At 34.4% G+C, this 22,028-nt stretch overlaps 1 protein-coding gene and 1 non-coding gene across 4 annotated transcripts in view; one reads left to right on the forward strand and one right to left on the reverse strand.

Annotated features, from left to right (window-relative positions):
- Zfand3 (zinc finger AN1-type containing 3) overlaps positions 1–22,028 on the reverse strand; it is a 312,164-nt gene that overhangs the window by 216,431 nt on the left and 73,705 nt on the right. For all 3 annotated transcript variants that reach the window (XM_047557737.1, XM_047557735.1, XM_047557736.1), the window contains exon 2: positions 8,273–8,313. In XM_047557737.1, the coding sequence (XP_047413693.1) occupies positions 8,273–8,313 (41 nt within the window). The remainder of the gene's footprint in view (positions 1–8,272; positions 8,314–22,028) is intronic.
- On the forward strand, positions 2,844–2,916 carry Trnav-cac (transfer RNA valine (anticodon CAC)). Its single transcript has one exon. It is a non-coding gene; the product is annotated as a tRNA-Val (tRNA).

Raw genomic sequence — 22,028 nt, forward strand, 5'->3', positions numbered from 1 at the left:
GCCACACAATTTAAGAATGCTTATTAGTAAAATATCAAATTGCTACAAAGTAAGAAGTCAGAAAGGGCTACTGGAGTCCTGCACTCCTAATCATTTAGGAACTTCCTGGTCTAGTCTTGCTTTCCTTTGAGAGCAGGGAAGTTACACCACAAAGAACAGGATTTCTAATATAGAAAACAATCTTAAACATATTCAAGCAACTGTTTAAAAAACAGAATATGAAGGCTTACAATTATGGTATAAAAAGCAGCAGTTGAAAACAACTTAAATGCCCATACAAAAATTTATCTGATTTTAGATAAAAAATTGGAATACATTATAATGAAGATGACCAATTAATTTATCATCCAAAGTAGGTCACTTTGAAAAAAAAAAAAAAGAAATACTATTAATATCTTTACTGACACAAAAATCATAAACTGAGACTGTTTCAGGTAAATAAGGACATTGATTAAAATAGGATATTTTGCTCTACTACTTGCCTAGCACATGTTAACAGGGCCCTGGATTTAATACCCACCACCACCACCACCAACAATAACAACAACAACACACACACACACACACACACACAAAAAGAAACTGGACCAGCATGTGTCAGTGTGTGAGGACCTGGGTTCAATCCCCAGAATGGCCACACGTACACAAAAAGGAAATTACTTATTTAAATTTCCACTTATTATATAAAGTATAAATACAAAGGTAAGGCAGTAGTGGTTGTCTCTGAGGTAGAAAGATGAACACTGAGATAAAAGAATAGGAGATTTTAGTGGACTTTTTTAACACTATAAAAAGAAAGTAAAACCCTAATATTTGTTAATTCTACACAGACTTGTGGATATTTATTACATTATTCTAAGTGTTCTGAAATTTCAAACACTCAATTGCCAGACAACCACACAATATGGTTAAGAAGAGAGCCCTAATAAGTTGAAATGTCCTCTTTTAACAAACACGTACCAATGTAGGTGTTATGCTTGCGAAATCTATCTTGAGCTTTCACTTTTTCAAAAATTGAAACAACAAGAAAGCAACCAAGTCAAAGAGAACTACAATGACAAGGAACCTGTTCAAATAATAGCCACAGCCAGCTTGGTGGTCCACATCTGTAATTCCAGTAGTTCAGGAGGCTGAGATAGAGGGATTACAAGTTCAAAGCCAGTTTCAGCAACTTGGAGAAGCCCTAAGCAATTTAGCAAGACCCTGTCTCAAATAAAATATGAAAAGGTCCGGGGATGTGGCTCAGTGGTTAAGTGCCCCTGGGTTCAATTCTGATGCCATAAATAAATAAATAAATAAATGGGGGGACCCCGCAATTGCCATTCTTTTGGGAAAGAGTGATTTGAAAAATTAGAAAAGTCTGACAAGCCTACAGAATCCACAATCCCGCCAAAATCTCACTCACTGGAGTAGGTCATTGGTTTTTTTAGTAAATATTACTGATGGGTGCAAGGTCCTTGCAATTTCCAAAAGGAAGCACACATAATAATAAGAACTTAACATTTTAAGACTTTCTTTTACTGTAGATGCTCTAAATTCAGCTGTAACCTACAACTGTTCCCTTTCGGAAGGGATCGTATCAGACCCCTTCTACTCCAGGCTTCAAACAGGGAATGGAAGCAGAAAAGAACTCCAAGCATTAAGAACTGCAAGTTCAGGAGGAAAAGTTTTAATTTATTTGCGATGAAATGGAAATCTATTACCATCTTCTGAAAATTACTATGAAACTCAAGTCAATTGGGAGAAAAATGTTTGTATTTTGGTTTACTGATCGTTTCCACCACATGCCCAGCGCTGCTTTAACACTTTTTACCTTGGATGTCAACATTTGATTTCCTATGCACCAAGCTACCATTAACATTATTTTGCTCATTCCAGAAAGAAACTAATCATTTTGGGAGTATATCGAACTCAAATATTCCACCCGCACTTGCCCTTTTAAAAATTTACAATCTGTACAAGTACACTGATAATTCTTAAATCTGAAAATACAGACAAAAAATAAAATTTACATCCCCTTAATTATTCCTACTGAGACTATCAAAATTGTTTTTTCCTGTAGTATCTTCCAACTTTGCCCCATGTAGGTAGGTTGGTAAGTAGATACGTATATATATATATAAACACACACACACACACACACACACACACACTATATGTACTCTTACTAAAAATGTGGTGCTAACCATGCATGGTGGTCACACACACCTATAATCCCAGTTATTTAGCAGACTGAGGCATGAAGATCACAAGTTTAAGGCCAGTTTCAGCAACTTAGTAAGACCCTGTCCCAAAATAAAAAAAATCAGAGGGGCTGGGCATGTAGCTCAGTGGCAGAGCACTCAAGTTCAAGTCCCAGTAATGAGGGAAAAACAGAAACAAAAATCCACACATGATGCTACACATATTGCTTGTAGTCTTCTCAATCAGCATTTAATTCATGCCCCTATGTTATTTTTAAAAGGGGAGGGGGGATTCCCAAACTAATGGTATGGAACCCTCTTATTGAACAGTCCCTTTAGAGAGAAAATTTGACAGCAACAAACAAACTTGGTAATTTCCAAACTGGATACAAAAGTATGTAACAATGGGAAAAATGGATCCCTGCTTCAAAACTATTTTTGTCATCCCTTAAGCCTTCCCCAAAGTCCAATTTTAATTTAAAACAGTAACTATGTGAAAATATTAAGAAATAATAATACATGAAAATGAAAATCACTACACAGAACTTAATAGTTCTGCCCCGGTAAGCAAAGGCTAGTAGACAAAATAAGTGAATTATGGCAACAAAGTCTCCAAAATTAAATATTAGAACCCAGTGTCTAAGACTGCTCATTTTAGCTGGGGATGTAGCTCAGTTGGTAGAGTGCTTGCCTCACATGCACAAGGCCCTGGGTTCAATCCCCAGCACTGTCAAAAAAAAAAAAAAAAAAAAAAAAAGACTACTCATTTTAATAAGTGCTTGAGAACAGATTTCTAAAAAAATAAGTATCCAATTGATTCTAGAGTCATACTAGACTATGCTTTCTTATAACATGTAGGTTTTTTTACTCTAGCATGTTTTATCAATAATGAGGCACAAACCATAAAACAAAGTTAAGATTATTTAATTATCTTCCCATAGTGAAAAATATACACAAAGTTACAGTGAAAATAATTTTCAGAAAATTAAATTTCACTATTGGCTTACAACTTAAGAGATGTTTTATCTGTATTTATATACAGAAAACCTCTGCTTTAATGATTACTAGGCTTTGGTATGGTACTACAGGAGATCATTGTGATCTAGGTACTAAATGTTCCCTACATATCAAATATATATATATATAATTTCTGCTTGTAGATGCACACAATAGCTTTTTTTTATTAATTTATTTTAATGTGTTGCTGAGGATCAAACCCAGTGCCTCACATGTGCTAGACAAGCGCTCTACCATTGGGCTATAATTCCAGCCCTTATCTGCATTTTTAATCCATCAACAGACAACAGACCTCTTAAACTTTAGTCCTTCTAAACATATATTTTATAGGAAATCAACACAGTGATGCATAAAAGTATTTCTTTTTAAAGGAACACATTAATGAAATTACCTGCTTTGGTTTTTCAATAAAGTACTTGTCTTAGTCTATCAATGTTAGTGTCAGTTTTTTAAATAAATAAAAAATGTTTATAATTAAGTACATACAGAAGTCCAAAAGGTCAAAGAACCAAGTAACACTGTACATTGATTATATACCAACTTTGTCCTCTGATAAGCATTTGTCCTAAGTGCTACTCAAAGAATCTTTCCTCTCTTGGGGCATATCTTCAGGCTCACACTCCACACACTCTTAAAAGTATAAAATTATCTACAGATTATAGCTACTTCTAAGTCACCAGGTTCTTCTGTCCCCTATTACAAGCATCTCTAAGGGTAGGTAGGTGGTAGAGATAATACCACATTTCTGCAGGAGTTATTTCAGTAAGTTCTTAAAAAGTCTGTCTTTCCCTTTTATAATCATCCTGTTCAATATTTTGGCCATGGATACTTTTTTTAGGAGGTCAGCCAAGCCATTCAGTGAAAACCTCTGCTTTAATGATTACTAGGCTTTGGTATGGTACTACAGGAGATCATTGTGATCTAGGTACTAAATGTTCCCTACATATCAAAGACTAGTGAGTACTAAAACTCACAAAATTTACACACTGGATTTTATTAAACTGGAAATAATGCTATACAATTATTTCTACCTGTGGAAGAGGCAGGACTATCTTTTAGATGTCAAGATTGACTTTCATGTGTATTGCAACAAAGAAGTAGGCTACCAGGTTTAGATCAAACTTTAACATAGAAAAGTACAAATTCAAACTAATTCTGAGCGCAGAACTGACAAAGAACACAAGAAATCAACTGGTTAACCACTTGCCTGAAGTCAGAAAGGATATATGCCCCATTTTACCATAAAGAAAACGAGATCCCAAGATTTCCCAAATTCAGTGTTTTCCAACTTTCTGAATCATATGTCACAGTAATGCATACATTTACATCACAAACCTTACATGCGCTGTTTTAATTTACATTTATGTGAAGCAAAGTTTTCATAAAATAATTCGCTTATTTTTGCAATGCATTGATATTTGCTCTTCAACTTTTTAAGCTGCTGATCATAAAACATTAAACTGACTTCTCTACTGCTACTGAGTGACAATACCCACAGTTTGAAAAACTACATCAGAAGGTAGTGTTTCAACAATTAAATTGTATTCACCATAACTATAAATACCATATCATGAAATTGTGTTGCCTTTCTACTACCATACATTTACTGATTCTTAAAGTTATACACAAAACATAAAAATGCTTAAAGAAAGAAAAGGATAGTTTGACAAATAGAATCAAAGAACACAAAAGTCAAAACTTGGGTTAGCTTTAATCATCAGAAAGATGTGTGGTAAGGTCAACTGAAAACGCATTAAAGTATGTTTAAATGCCATCGTTTTCAACAATTTAGGCAGTCTTTCCATAACATCAAATAGTAAAATCTGTTAAGCAAATCTTTTCTTTAGCAATAATATAAAAATAATTAACACTCTCAACTAGGAAAAATATCAACTCAAAGGTAAGAGACCTTACCCAAACTACAGATGTTTCTGGTTTCTCCTCATACAATAGTCTTAACCTTGAGAGAGATATGCCCATATTTCTAAACTAATGCAACAAAAAAAATTGTCATATGAGGAAGGAAAATGCAAAACATGCAAAAGGGGGACAATAGGAACATTTGAAAAATAGCAAACAGGAGTCCTTTTTAAAAATGGGAAAAAACAATACGGTAAAATTAACTCTTCTCTTTCCCTTCACCCCTCTCTCTTTTTTAAAAGACTTACAGCCTCAGAAAAAAAGAATACAGATTGAGCATTTTAAAGCCATTCTACCTCAAATCATAATGCTCAAATCAATCACTTTCTAGCTGTATTTAAAATCCTAGAGATCCTAGCACAGAAAATCTTGAAAGATAAAAATCTTGAGTCAAGGGAACTTTAAGAAACAAGAATACTATGCATTTGTGATCAAACTAGTCTTAAATGATTTTATCCTTTAAATGTTAACAGAGGTCACACCAGGGTTCAAGGTAAGAAGTATGTCAAAACAAATGAAAGTAAAATAACACCCTCTCATTTCAAAGAGAGGAATTTTGGTTGAGTTGTGACCCTGTAGCAAATTTAGTCAGGTTGAACCCTCTTCTATACACATAAAAATGTCTGACACAGACACTTCCCATTCTAGCAATATTAAGAAAACACTATTATTTGATATATAATTTGCCAACAACTAACATGTCAGTGGATTTGTTTAGGAAGTTTAGTTCTCTGTATACTAATTTCACTTTCCTTACTCCCTTCCTCTAAACTCAAACAAGCCCAGGAATCTTTTGTACAGAAAAGAGAAAAATATCAAAGTGAAGATGGTCAATGGGAGACATATGCTCAACATTTGGCAGCGTACTTCATAAAGGTAAACCAGTGATCATGACACTAACACCCAGTTCCTAACCCACAATTTTCTATCTCAACAAAACTTTACACAGGTATTTTTTCTCATTTCAACATAATAAACTCACTTTTCACCATACAGATTTATTTTAAAAAGAAATCTTGAAAAAGCTGTTTAATTAGCAAACTGACTAGTATATAAAGCCATTTTTAACAGGATTTTCCATCTTTTAAAATATACTGCACATTTTATAATAAACTTTTTTAAAAGCATTTAAGATCACAGTGGCATGGCCAAAGCTATCTTATTGTCATGCCCACATCTCATGCCTTTTGTATTCACTATACTCTTGGTATCTGCACAATAAGCATCCACAGATGTATTTTAAAAATTCAATCTCTTTTCTTTTAAATTTGAAAAAGAACAGAAAAATGGATATTCCCAGTCATTCCATGTAATTGCTGTTGAGGGAAGGAACAAAAGAAAGAAGATGTGAGTCACTTTATTTGAAGAAATCTGGCTAGCCTTCTCCCAAAGCTAAGGTTTACTAAATTACAACAGAGATCTCTTTGTGGAGATAGTCTACTACACATTTTGACTCACTATTACTTTCATACTTACTGTGAAGTTAAACTCTTATCAGTGAGAAAGCATTTCTTCTGATCTGTAGTGTTTGGATAAAACCCAAAACTTATTAATGTTACTTTTCTTTTAAAAAACCAAACTATTTGACAAATTCCAAATTGAACAAATAAAATTGCCAGCTTCCCCAACCCTCCCAACTTCTTTCTACCTATCCCCTGGGGCACAAAAGTAAAGAGTCAAAAACTCACATTATGATTATTTCTTTTCTCAAAGAGAATAACAAATAGAAGATGCAAACAGACGAAGAATCTTTCTTTGGTTAAAATCCTCTGAATCCTCCTTGACTAGGCCTCAGTCTTAGTCTATAAAAACTAAAGATTCAAACACAATGACTTCATCCATCTATACCCCTACATTAAAAGACTTTAGTAAACACTAACATACTAACAGCTAAAAGTTAAATTCTTAGGATAACCCTAGGCTCCCCCCTTAACATGCCTACTTCTTTAAGCTCAAGGCTGCCAAAAGAATTTACTGTTTGGGCTACAACACTTGAAGACAGGTCCTGAACACCCTCGTAGAACATTAACTGAAAAGAGTTTACAATTGTGAATCTTTCCTCTGTCAGTCTGACATACATGTTTCTCCTCCTACAAAACTGGAGTGTCTTTCTCAATGGCCCCAAAGTCATTATTTTAAAATGTAATCACCAAAAAGGATAAGGTTTCTATCTCCCAGTCTCTATGGGAAAACAAAATCTTAATTTTGATAACTACTTAACAGCTAACAGACACAAATGGCATGATTAACATGTTTTGCCAACTCTTTAATTTTTTCACTTCTCTGATTCTACTGAGCCTCAGTTCACCTCCTCCCTCTTACTCTCCCTTTAAAAGGCCTAGTCACTTATGTGCAAATGGAAGTTGAGTTCAGTTCATGCTACTAGACTCTTCTCTATTGCAAGTGTGTCATTGATTAAAATCTATCTTTACCACTTTAGTGTACTATTTTGTTTACCTTTGACAAAAAGAATAAAGAAGGAAAGTTAAATGTAACATAATTAGTAAAGACTTGGCTATTTTATATAAAATCACTAAATATAAAGTTCTTTAAAAAAAAAAAAACACTGAAGGTTTTAACTTCATGAAGGAGTCATAATTCAAGGAATCAATCAGTATTTGGGAACAAGGTCCTCCGCAAACATCAAGCCCCAGTCCCTCTTTCTACAAATGATGAATCTAAGGTCCAACAAGATTAAGTGACTTACCAAAGGTGATTTCAATGAGGGATTTTAGAAGGAGCTAACTCAGCATGATTCTCTTTCTGACTCCAACATGAAAATATTCTTCCTCTTGTATTCTCATTGATAAAGCAACATTCACCATTAATCATTCAAGTCACAAACAGAGATGAATACATATTATCCTTCTGAAACACGCACATTTTTATAATTCCACTGTACACCAACAATAAACGGAGGAAAGTTTGGTGCAAGTAACATGAAATTCCATTTCACTCAGGAAAAACTATTTCAACAGTCCTAAGCAAATATATGAAACTGCCTTGGTGAGGAGAAACTGCTTTTACACACAAGCTTAGAAAATAAACTCCCATGCATAAATCTGAAGAGTGCCAAATGATTTAGATAGTCTTAAAAATAGCCAAAAGATGAAAAATAAAAATAAATTTTAAAAACCCTTTTCTGCACTTACCAGCAAAGCATTTGGAACAGAGATTCATAGTCTTGCTGGACCTGGGGCAAAAAAAAAAAAAAAAAGAAAAGAAAGAAAGAAGAGCTAAAAATTCTGTATCAATCTAATCAAAACATAAGATGTTTGAAATGTAGGCAAAGAATTTCCTGGCCAGACAGGAAACTAATAAATGAATAACAAGTTCCTGGCTAACCACCCATCCTCCCAAAAAACCAAAACAAACAAAACAGTAAAAAGTAAATATACCATATGGTTTTCATTTTTTACCTGTGAGTTAATCAATGCTTTATTTCATTTGCTATAATAACTCAGGCAGCAATAACTTTGGAAATACTTTAATATGCCCAAAAGATAGCACAGGAGTCAATGTGTCCCACCTACCCTGTGTTCATACTCATTTGATCTCCAAAACATTACTTGAACTTTTCTTTTTTCTTTTTTTTTGGGGGGGGGTGCTGGGGTTGAACCCACAGGCACTTTACCATCAAGCTACGCCCCCAGTCCTTTCAATTTTTTTATATTCAGAGAGACTGTCACTAAGTTGCTTAGGACCTCACTAAAGGCATGTACCACTGAACCTGGCAAATTACTTGAACTTTTATCTCTTCTGCTTTTCTCTCATTCTAGTCCCAGTTCAGTTCCTAATCACATATGACCCTGTTGTTTAAAATTCTTCTTCAGGTGTTCCCAAATTTGTGCCCTTTCATCTGTTAACAGTAGCTACAATTCATTGAATATTACCTTGGATGGGCATTCAACATACATTATCTTATTAATCTTCCTAAGATGAATATTACCATGTTGATTTTCTTCTAAAATACACCTTCATTTTTCTCTTGGTACTAGGGATTTAACCTAGGGACACCCCCTCACTGACCTACATGCTCAGACCTCTTTATTTTTTTAAACAGGATCTCACTAAATTACTGAGACTGGCCTCAAACTTGTGACTCTCCTGTCTCAGCCTCCCAAGAAGCTGGATTACAGGGATTACGGGCATGTAGCCAGCTCTAAAATGTGCTTTTTTAAAAAATCACATTAGCATTTCTGTAACCAGGAAACACTTTACATTTGGCCACAAGTTATGAATAATTTAATGAGGAAATGTTACCCCCATCTCCTCCAACGTGTTATAAAACTGAAGGGCCTTAGAAATCAAGGACATGCAGTCTCGCTCCCATATGAGAGGTTAGCATCTTGCCCAATGTCATATAACTGGATAATTGCAGAAGAATATCTGGCCTGAAGTTTAAGCTAACTCCAAAGGCCATCTTGTCATCCTTCTGTTCACAACACACCTGGCACCACATAGCAGACCAGGGACTACAAGGCAGGTTGTCAATAAGGACTCATCTGTTGGGTTCATCCCTATTTCCTTTATTGATACTCTATCAAGTGGATGCATTCTTACAGCTCCTTCCAAAAACCTCTTTTGTTTAAAAGCAAAAAAAAAAAAAAAAAACCCCATGGTGTTGCCAAGTTGATTAGAGTCTCTGTTAAGCTGCTACAGCTGGCCTTGAACTTGTGATCTTCCTGCCTGAGCCTCCCAAATGTTGGCATTACAGGCATTGCACCACCACAGGCGGCCCAAAAACCCCTCAGAATGCTTTCTTGTGGACAAGCTGACCTATTTTCTGGTTCATTCCTCAGCAACTCCCCTCCCAATATCTGAGCCTTCAAGGAGAGTTGTACCTACAAATAGAATAAGTCAACTTTCTTCTAGTCTATGTACTAAATTTTATAATTACAGAAAGTATCTTTCAGGAAGTATTTCCTGATGACTATGACTGTTTTCCAACATTATGAAACCCAAAATCTAATGGTTAGTCATTGTCATACAGTGGCAAAATGACATGGGGGAAACCTATTTCTCTTTCTCAAAGGAGATGCTGCATCAACAAGTGAATATTCCTTTAAAATTTTGCTTAATATAAATACATTAAGGGCAATGAGGAAAATCAAGTATCAATAAATGAATAAAATAAACAGATAAAGAAATGTTAATGCTAGCAAACAACATTTATTACAAGTTCACTAAGTGGTAGGCATAATACCAGATGCCTTCAACTGTTTCACCAATGATGAAACAGAAGTTCCAAGAGGGTATGTAAGTTACAAAGATCGCAGAAATAGTAAATGAACAAATCTGGTCTAATTCCAGGCTTCTTTTCACATGCCAAACAAGAGTCTCTGCCCCAATATAGAAGTTGGGGGACATACACCAATCTTAAACTACTCTAACAGGCTGTGAGAATGGTCCCACAACTGAAGATCTAGTCTAATCAAGTTAGTTCCCTGAGAAAGCAAAGCCTCTCATCCGGCAGAAGCACAACCACCATCCTCACACACACACATACACACACACACACACACACACACACACACACACACACCCCTATACTCACAATCATTTCCGTTCCAACACAAGGAAGAACTAAGGTTGAAGAAATTCCTTTGTTAACTACAACTGCCCTCAGAGAAGCAGGTTCCTTTATGATATGTTTACTATCTCTAGTCCATGCAATGTCCCAAAGAGCCAGAGGTAATTGGTACATCACCTTTGCTGCTTCCCACTGTCCGGTAGGAATCATGGAAAGCCTGCAAAAAACAACTGAGAGTAGCTCAGCTCCAAGTGTGCCAGTTTTAACCTAGGTTCAATCCCTGGTAGCAAAAAAATAAAAAATACATGTGTTTCACAAAGCTGTTAAGAAAAAAATAGCAAAATAGTTTTCTCACTCTCCTTGATCTCTTCAGTGTATTTGCAAATGCCCACCACTTATATAAACAACAACTGGTTCATATTCTAAGTAGGAATTTTTCAGCAACACAGTGATCAACTGGGTTATAAAAGAATTAATATAGCTGATATTATTAATCAAAATGTGCTTTAAATCTGAAATAAACCAGATTTTGGCTACAGAAATAATGGTCACTGCTGAACAATGTCATCTTGGATCATAGCGATCAACAACAATGAAACCAAAGGAACTAACAGAAACTTTTGAGAACTTTGCTCCTTTCTCATGCTGTACACGTGAAACCTCAAGCTAACCTCAGGCATCCAACTACTGATTAATCACATAAAAGCAGTATGACCAACCTACATAGTCTTGGGAGAGAAAACAGTGCTCTCTATACAACAGAAAGCATGAGAGGGAAATGATTCTTCTTTGTCTCCACCACGCCAATGAAACTAGTCTTAGTGATCTCCAATATTACTATGTTTCTAAAACTAATATATAACAGGTTGAATAATGACGACCTAATGATGTCAAATTCTAATCCCTGAAATTTGTCATCCTTAGAAGTTACCTTATCTAGAATAAGGGTCTTTGTGGATGAATTAAGAATTTTCAAGTGAGGAGATTACCCTGGATTATCCATGTGAGCTCTAAATGACATTGTTAAGTGTTCTTATAAATGGCAAAGAATGTTCTTGTGAGTTGAGAGATACGCACAGGAAAGGTGATGTTAAGATGGAGACAAACTGAAATGATAAAATCACAAACTCAGGAATGCTGGCGCAGCTACCAAAGGCAAGGAATGGGTTTTCCCCTAGAGTCCCATGGAAGAAAGACAGCCCTAATGGATTTTGGACTTCTAGCCTCCAGAATTTTCAGAGTAAACTTATTTTGTATGTTTATGCAGTAATTTGATACACAGTCTCAGAAAATTAATACAGAGTTCTCTGATCTCATCTTTTTTTCTCAGCAGCACTTCACCAAATCTTAATATTTTTTTCTAAAACACACTTTTTTTTTAAAGTACCATTTTTAGTTGTTAAAGTACCATGTTTAGTTTTAGGTGTTATGTTTTGAATGTGAGGTGTTCCCCAGAAGCTCATATGTGACACAATGCAAGAAAGCTCAGAGAAGAAATGATTGGGTTACAAGAGCCTTAACCCAATCAGTGAAATAATCACCTGATGGGATTAAGTAGTAAAAGAAGGCAGGTGGGTGTGGCTGGAGGAGGTAGGGCATTGGGGGCGTGGCTTTGTGTATATATTTGTATCTGGCAAGTGGAGTCTCTTCTCTGCTTTCTGATCATCTTGTGAGTTGCTCCCCCCGGCCACACTCTTCTGTCATAATGTTCTGCCATACCTTGAGCCCTAAGGAATGGAGCCATCTGTCTATGGATTGAGACCTCTGAAACCGTGAGCACCCAAATAAATTCTTCCTTCTCTACAGTTGTTCTGCCCAGGTCCTTTCATCACAATGGTGAAAAAACTGAACAGAATAGTTGTAGATGGACACAATATCTTTATTTTATTTATCTTTATATGTGGTGCTAATGATGGAACCCAGCGCCTCACATGCACTAGGTAAGTACTCTACCAGTGAGCCACAACCCCAGTCCCAAACACTCTTCTTTTACCTTCTTGTCACTTACATCCGAAATCAAATCTACCTTCCTGGCTACCTAATTTTCTTCCCACCTAGCTGTCCCCTTTCAGCCTCTCTCACTGGCTCCTCCCCCACTGCCAAGACATTTGTCTGGAAGTCCCAGGATTCATTCCTCATTACCTCTACTCCTTTCTCATTTAGTGATCTCATGCAGTTCCATGGCTTGAAGTATTTTATCTTTACACTAAAACCTTAAGTATGTTTACCCTGAATCCCAAACTTTTTCACCTTGCTACAATCTCAAATATTTGCCTATTTGACATCCCAACATGCAGGTCAAACACAGCATTTCACATCAGAATTCTCAACCCCCCCACCTCAAGCTCCATGAACTCTCTTATTCACCTTGATAAATGGTAACACCTTCTCCCAAGTTGCTCAAGTCAAAAATCCTTTGATTCCCTTCTTTTCTTCAGTTTCCCATGGACAACAAGATCCAATGGCTCGTCCTGAAAACAGACCTGAAATCTTCTCTTTTTACTCAGTGCTTCTACTCTGGTCACCACTAACTCTTCCCTATACCATAGTAAATGACTTTCAACTGGTCTCCTCATTCCCATTCTTGACCTTCAACAGTGATTTTCCATGTAATAGCCAGGATAATCTTTTAAAAACAACTTAGATCATGCCACTTTCTTAACACCATTCAACAATTTCCTGCTGCATTTAGTCTAAAACTCAAACTTTCACTGGAAGTCCCCGAGTGATGTGATCTGCCTACCCTATTCCTTTCCACTGTTAACCATTTTGTCCCTTTTACTCACCACATTCCAAACAAACTGGTCTTTTTTCTGTTCCAAAATGTGCCACAGAGTTTTTGTCCATGCTGTTACCTTTATCTCCAAATCATTGTTAAGGCAGTCTTTTTTTGTCACTCACGTTCTAGTTCAAACATATTCAGTAGTCTTCCCCTGACCAAATTTAAATCATCCCTCTTCTTTTCCTTCACAGTACATCATTCTGTGATATATCACCATTTGCCTCTTTCCTTGTTGATCACCTTTCACAACTAGAAGGTGAGCACAACCACCCTCTTGGTCATTCTTGTTTTGTAATTAACAGGCATATTTGCTAAATGAAGAAATTAATCTTTTCTCAGAGATATGAATCATGAAAAATTTAAGTAGATTTTTTAATGTATTTTTGTATCATTTAAACACCAGCTGAGTGATAGAACATCTACAATTCCTATGGCTGTCAACTTCTCATTGCTCAGGAGCTCCATCACAATGCATTTCATAGTTAGTAGGTACAACTGTCATCTTATACATCTGGATGTGATTTGTCACTCAGGAGGTAACAGGTAGCAGACAATTAGAAAGTTAAAAACCAGTTTAAATTTGTTTTACCCTTTCAATAAATAATTAATACTATTTGCTGATTCTGCAAATACATACTCCTTGTACAGAACATAGAAAAAGAAAAACATGTAAGCATTAACTGAAGATCACTTATGATTCTACCTCCCCAAAGTAAGAACTGGTAACATTTTCAAATATTTACTTCTTATTTTTGTGAATAGATACACATAACTCAGAATTTATTATATTTAACAGTATTGGTGAAAATGTTTGGTAGGTTCACACAGGTATTCATTTTACTATGCTTTGTAGTATATATTATATAATCATATATTTTCTTTTGTGTATGTCAAAACTTTAAAAGAAATGCATGATCAAAATAATACATATTTTTAATTTTAAATTTACAGTTAATATTTGTGCCATTCTTCAAAAATATTGTTGCTCTAGAATAATTATATTATAGATAATATAACATATAGAAATATTAATAATCTAGTACACATTTTATACTTTATTTTGTTACACTCCTATTATTGGATAATATTTTCCCTGGGTATTTATTTTTCTATTATACTTACTGCTGCAGTTAGCATTTATTGACAAAAATCTTTGGTGATAAATACGTGTCCAAATGATTATCCTTAAGACTGACTTGAAAAGTAAAATTTACTAGATGAAATGTATGATTTTGTTAACTACTGCTAAATTTTAAAAAGTGCACATATGTTTTCCAATACACCCTTACCAACATCCAGTATTTTCACTTTCAAATCTTTGGTGTTAAAAATTGTTATCTTGTTTAATGGTGTGTTTCCTTTTTTAAAAATTCAATTTCATTCATTTTTCATAATGAATAATAAATAATTCATCATGAGGAATTACCATTCTTAATTTCTCAGAATTCTAGAAAAATCCTATTATAATATTTTTCTCACACACACACAAGACTATTATCTTTCCCTACCCAGGGAAACACTTTGTGGGCATGATAAACCCACAAAGAAGCCATGGTAATATAAATATAGAAATAAAAAAATAATTTTGTCATTCTATCAATGTTCCTCACTCTTTTTTCCCCAAGGCAGTAAAGGAAGAACCTAGAGCACAAGAATAATAAAGGACAGGAAAGAGGAAAATCAGTACCAACACATAAGCATGCCAACTCTCCCAGTCTTTTGATCTCTTCTCTAGATTAGGCATGGATGTTTAAAGAAGAAAAAAAAAAAAAAATCTAGACTACAATGGGATTTTCTCCTTTAAAATCCTGTATTTCTTCTTAAAAATTCTAATTTCTGTAAAAAACAGACCAGTTACATTTTTTAATCTCCTTTAATAAATCAGGAGGAGGGAGGAAGAAAACAGGGTAAATGAACAGAGGGAAGGAGAAACGGAAGGAAGAAGGTAGAGATATCAAAAAAGAAAAAAGAAAAAAGAAAGAAAAGAAAACCAAAGCAGAATTCATCCTTCACTCTTAAAACCACCATTCCAGTTGCCTTAGAGGTAAGATTAGACGATTAAAGACCAGGAACAATCTGCCTGCCACCCATACATTTACAGACAGAAAATCTAAATTCCTACACAAGCTAGGACACAGCAAACAGCTCTACTAAATATCATCACTCTCTGCTCACCCCAAGCAAACAAGAAGAGCCAGTTCAAACAGATGACATCCTAGCTGAGAATGACAAAGGAGGCTTTCAACAGTGTAACCAGCTTGTCAGAACTATTACACATCACTCTATATCACTCAGACAACATCTGCAAAGTTTTTGTTTTTAAGGGAATATTACAAAGGGAAAGACTTGTTAATAAGAGGGATTCATTTTAGAATATACTAAATATAGATCCTAGAATGTAGCAGTATGAATCACCTTAAAACTGCTCATTTTAAAAATAATTTCACCATAACAATTTAGATTTCAGGTGGGGTATTATGATTAGAATTGTTTTAACACTGTATACCCAAATTTGAGGGGGGCAGAGCATAGTATATGCCTCTGGTTTTATGTATTTTTAAGTTCTTACACTAAATAATGTAGAGATGTAAAACAAGTCACATCACCTGTGGTCCTATACACATTACCAAAAGCTTAGTCCAGCACCATCTAACAATTATAAACAAGACAAAGCATGACAATCATTAGTCAAATGAAGACGAATAAAAATTAAAACATTTGAAAGCCTTTGTGTAAAAGAAAAAAAAAAGAAAAGAAAATGAACTGAATGCCAAAATATTTTTCAAATATTTCAAATATTTTAAAATGCCAAATACTTTTTCTGCATAAGAGAAACAATAACGCTATCAATTCTAATGTACTATGTATATACAATGGTTGCAACCATCTTACTAATTATGCCCAAATATAAGAGATTTTCTTTCCAAAACTTATCAAAAAGAAATCACTTTACAATTTATGCTAAATGTGAACAGAATGTGGGGGCCTTCAAAAAACTGGAAGTAAAAAATCCAGGCATGCAGTCACACCCAGAGAGATGGTATTTGGGATTTCAAAAAAGGAAGATGAAATCAGCAGAATCACTATCCCAGGATTATCTATGTAGATAAGATCTTTGAAAGGCCTGAGACAGTGAAGTTCAGAAACACTGAAGTCTGGGAGGACATCAAGAAACACCAGTGTGGATGCTTTGTCAAAGGCATTACACCAAACAAATCTTAAAAGGAGAGAGGGGAGATAGAGTTTTAACATAGGTATAGTGCAGATACAGATATAAATAGGCATAATTTAAACACAGGTTTAATGTTTATTTCTGGAGAGTGATCTCACCAATGCTATCAATGGCTCTTTTGAAGATCATCTAGAAAGCAATGGAATAAAAGCCTTTGAATGTCAGGAAGATCATAAATGACATCAAAATTATGACCACTCTCCTGAGGTTATATGAACCTAAACTTGGATAAAATTTCCAGTGATAGCAACATACACAGGTTTTACAGGTTTAAAATCTATTCTTTATCTTAGAAAACTTACAAGTTAAAAGAATAAGTGAATATGGATACTCTTTAAAAAGTCCTGGTCAATAACTTTAAAAGTGATGTCAGCAGATAGTAAAAACCGATGTCTACAAAGATGTGGAAAATCTGAATAAATCTGTTCATAAGTATAGAAAAAGTAGTATTTTAAAATTTATATTAGGAGCATGTACAAATATACAAATACATATATAATCAGTGATGTTAAACATGCAGTTACCATTGGGATAGACTGGGTGAAAAAATACATAAAATCTTTGTAGTAGTTTTTTTTACAACTATAGGTGAATCTGCATGTGACTTGCACACGTGAGCTACATGTTGATGAAATTTAACTATTTTATCTACACCTCTAAAATGAAAAATTCTGTATTCAAATGGATCAAAACACTTTGTTCTTACTGAGAAAACAGACTGCCTTATATTTTAGTTATCATATGCAAATATGATACTTTAGGAAACTCAAACCCTGTATCAGAGTAAAACTAATACACAGCAGAATTCACTTTTGTAGTAGAGAAAACAGTAAGCAAAAAAGTTCACCACTATCAGATAACTAAAGAAATCATAATATATAGTTGGTAATTAAATTTATAGTTTAATTTATTCCTATCCATTTTATAAAAATAGTTTCTCAGAATTCTATATCAATGGAGAGTGCTTTCTGCATTAATGAAAATTTTCTGTATCTTGAACTGGATGATGATTACATAGGTATATATATTTGTCAAAATTAAGCTACACATTTAAGATCATACTATATATAAATTACAGCACAATCAAGTACTTTTCATACAAAAATAACTTGAAAATTTTTCTACATTAGATAGCACTATTACAAAAGCATTTTTTGTATTTCTACGAAAACAATACACACAAGATTACCAACCAATCAGTATGAAAGCAAAACACTAAGAATTAAACTAAGAACAAAAATGTAGGAAAAATAGTATGAGGTATTGCAAAGCCTTATTTTTTTTAAAGCTAGTCATGTTGCTTCTGCAAATGGGTAGGGCTAGGAAGGTTACTACATTTATGGAGGTCAGAATGCTTTTCCCAAAATAGAGGTCAAAATAGTTAAATGGCCATGAAACATTTGCAGTGGGTTAAATAAACTGAAGAACCACTACTTCTAGAGCAAAACAGAGCTCTCTGCATTTTCTATCATCTTTGCAACCATCATTACACAAAAATTTTTCAAGAATTTCATATGCACTTGCCCTATCCAGGTGGTAAATATTTCTGCTTCATTCTGATGCAAGTGTGCATTTATATATACTTTTATTATTAAGATAATTCAGGCTATCAGGAAGAGACACTTATCCATATTTATGGAAAATCAGATCAAAGGCAGGATAATTTTAATGAAAGATGAAAAATAAACCTAAAGTATTATTATTAAATAGATTTTTCATTGTCAGAAAATGAGTCATAAGCCTAGAAGATGACAGTTATAAAGGGTTCAAACCGCAAGGTTAAATAGGTTAGCAGGACACTTGTATGGCTGAGAAAGAAAGCACAAAGTACTTTTAAGCAGCTGGAAAACATTCAAGTAAAAAGACATCTACATGATGTAACACATTTTAGTTTGTCTCATTCAGGTAAAATACAAGTGCCAACAGAACATCTAGTAAATATGAAGGACAAAACAAAAGAAAATTTTATGTGTACAGACAATGTCACCGACATTAAAAAAATAAATATCATTTAAACTCCAAGAGCACTTTTCATTTGCTCATATTCCATACATTTAAACATTAGATAAGTCTACTAGGGCATTCTCAGGGAGACTGTGAAAGGGTTGGGAGGATACCCACCTTGAAGATACACGGAACATGGCTGAAAAATTATAGCCAAACTGCTTTTTTTTATTCCCATTCCAATGCTCACTGACATATAAATAAGTAAAATTCAAAGTTCAAAATTTCCATTTCCCAAGGGCTGGGGATATAGCTTAGTCGGTAGAGCGCTTGCCTTGTAAGCACAAGGCCCTGGGTTCGATCCACAACACTGCCAAAAGAAAAAAAAAAAAAAAATTCCATTTCCTGACTATTTTAATCACTCATCACAAATAAAAGATTGGCTAAAGTTTGCAAAAGAATATTCTCCATGTCATCAACCTGAACTATTATAACTTACAGCAAGAAAAAGAGAATCAGAATTAAACTCAAGAGTGTATTTTCTTTATCACCTTGTTTCATAAGCATCAGAGATTGTACTGGTGCTTTTTGTATATTTCAGTGCAATCATGAATTTCTAATTTATTACTTATACCACTCCCACTGTCGTAGACACTATAATTCTATCATCAGTCTAAAAACATAGGCAGCTACAGGGGTCATGGTAACTGCAACAACCTGAGAGGGAAAAGCCTGGCTTGAAATATGTAACCCTAGGTTTGGGTTTTCCCACCTATTAAAATAAAGTGAATTAATACTTAGACCAGTGACCTCTAACATTCTATGAATCTATGATCACACAATGACATAATCATATTTGATTTATTACAAGAACTACTAACTCTCCTTTGTTATTTCTAGGCTAAGTATCTGCAAAACTGGTCTGGAACAGGTCTACTTCCTAGTTTTTCAAACTGCTCACTGTGGAACATTTTTCTGAGATCTTCCTCCTATGTTTGGACTGTGAAGGTCTAATATTAAATATGGTAAAATAATGCTCTGTGATGTCTGTAAGCACCATTTTAATTATGATTTAAAATGCAAAGGTTTTATCTCCTATACCAAATTCCTATAGCTGGTTAGTTTCCTTAAGATGATTATCTTGTCCTAATCCGACTGAATGCCATACCGAGTATATTCACCAACTTTCTAAACTATCTGGTATTCTGAATTTCAATCCAGTTTTCTATTGATGATATTCACAAACTTATGAGCATACTGTGTGCCACCATCTAAGACTCTGTGGAAATATTAAAAAGCACAGGGCTCAGGATTCATTTGACAGATCAACTTAAGAATATATGGTTCTATCCCCCAAGGCTGAGGGCTGGTACTGGGCCATAGCTAAATACTTTAATACTCTTGGGCCAGTCTACTTTCATAGCTGTAGAACGTGCCACCTTTCACAAGCACATGGTACCTAAAACATTACAAGAAAAACAAGATGAAAGACTATAAGTTGACAGAACACAGACCAAAGACCAAAAACCTAAAATACAGGTGATGTCTATAACATCATCCTCTTTATAAAAAAGAACACAGAAGAAAAAAAAAAAAAAATACTGAGGTTTTCTTGATAACTACACTCAATTGACTATATTAATCCATGCTCATCCCTACCTCAAGAAACGGAATGACATAACCAAAGCTTGGCAAATGCTATTTTCCAATATGCAGGCTCATTTCTACTTCCACCTGTTTAGTGAACCTCTAGCAAAAGCCAGTTGTTTTTTTGTTCCCAAACATTTGTGCCTTATAATTTATGTCTATTTTACTTGTTAGTATAGTTAGTTTAATCAGCTATAACCTAAACCAATAAATGCAGAAAGCAAGCATTATTTCTATGAAATTGACGTTGATTACTTTGAAGGGATTAAAAGATGTGCTGCAATTTAAAAAAAGAGAGAAAAAAAGATGCTGGCAGATTAAGAATGGCCAAAACAACTTAATGACTAAGGAATATATCATAAAAATCAAGAAAGTTTATGCACAGCAAAGGAAACAATCAAAAGAGTGAAAAGGAATGGAAGAACATACTTTCAAACCATACACAGGATAAGAAGTTAATATTCAAAATATGTAAAGAACACAAACTCCTCAATAACAAGAAAACAACCCGATTTTAAAATAGGCACAGGACTTGAAAAGACATGTCTCAAAATGGCCAATGGGTATATGAAAAAATGTTAAACATTACTCATTATCCAAGAAATGCAAATCACCTATACCTGTTAGGATGGCTATTATCAAAAAGACAAGAGATAAGTCTTGCCAAGAATTTAGAAAATTGCAACCCTTATATAGTATTGATAGGAATGTAAATGAGTATGGCCAGTGTGGAAAACAATGGTGAGGTAATGAATTTGTTAATTAGCATGCCTTAATCATTTCATAATGCATACATGTATCAAAACATTAAGTAGTATTCAATATATTTAATTTTCATCACATTAGTCAAATTTTTTACAATTATAAAACTTCTTGAAAATCTAGGAAAAATACTCTCAGATTGATTCACAAATGTCTTTATTCTCTAAGTTAACAAGTCTCAAAAAGGTAAAGTAGCCAAACCACTTTTTAAAATAAAGTCTGAAGTTTCTCTTTAAAAAAAAAAAAAAAAGCCTTCAGACTCATAATGGAACCTACTGGACATTATTTAATTAATACTTAGGTATCTATGCACCAGTCACAGAGCACGGTTAAATGAGTTAGCCATTTTAAGCTAGTACGCATTTCACAGTTATTGACTCAATGCTATTATTGTCTGCACTTAACAAAGGGCGAAACTGAAAGTTAACTCATCAAAGTTCTCATGCTAGTAGGAAATAGAAAGTAAGGGTTCCAGTAGTCAGCCTGGTCCCCGAGGTCATATTCGTACCTATAGCTAAGCTATTACAGAAGTTGTATATTAATTGTGTGACTTATGCAGAAACAAGTTTATGGTTATCAAATCATTTAACTGATATGCAAAGGAAAGGTCTAAAGGCCTCATTTAAAAATGCAAATCATGTACATTTATGGTGTAAATTAAAGCATCCAAGTTATTTTTAGGACTCTAAGCTTTAAACACGTTTTTTTCACTTACCCATCAATCTCATCAATTTGAATAAGAGATATAACATATTTCCCATCTTCTGGGACCAGGCAGTCATAAACACAATGACAGTGCAAATAATTTCAGTAATATCAATTACTGATATAATTGACATACCATATTCTCATTTCCCAAGAAAAGAAAGAAAAGTATTTACAGACTTAGATGTAACATCCTGAGAATCTACGACCCATAACCAATCAGTACCAGAGTATGAGTAGTTTCAGAAACGCAGAGGAAAAAACATGCAACATTAGAGCTTTAAAAAAACAACAACCACCACC

This window comes from Sciurus carolinensis, chromosome 7 (genome assembly GCF_902686445.1).
Source record: "Sciurus carolinensis chromosome 7, mSciCar1.2, whole genome shotgun sequence".
Taxonomy (NCBI): Eukaryota; Metazoa; Chordata; class Mammalia; order Rodentia; family Sciuridae; genus Sciurus; species Sciurus carolinensis.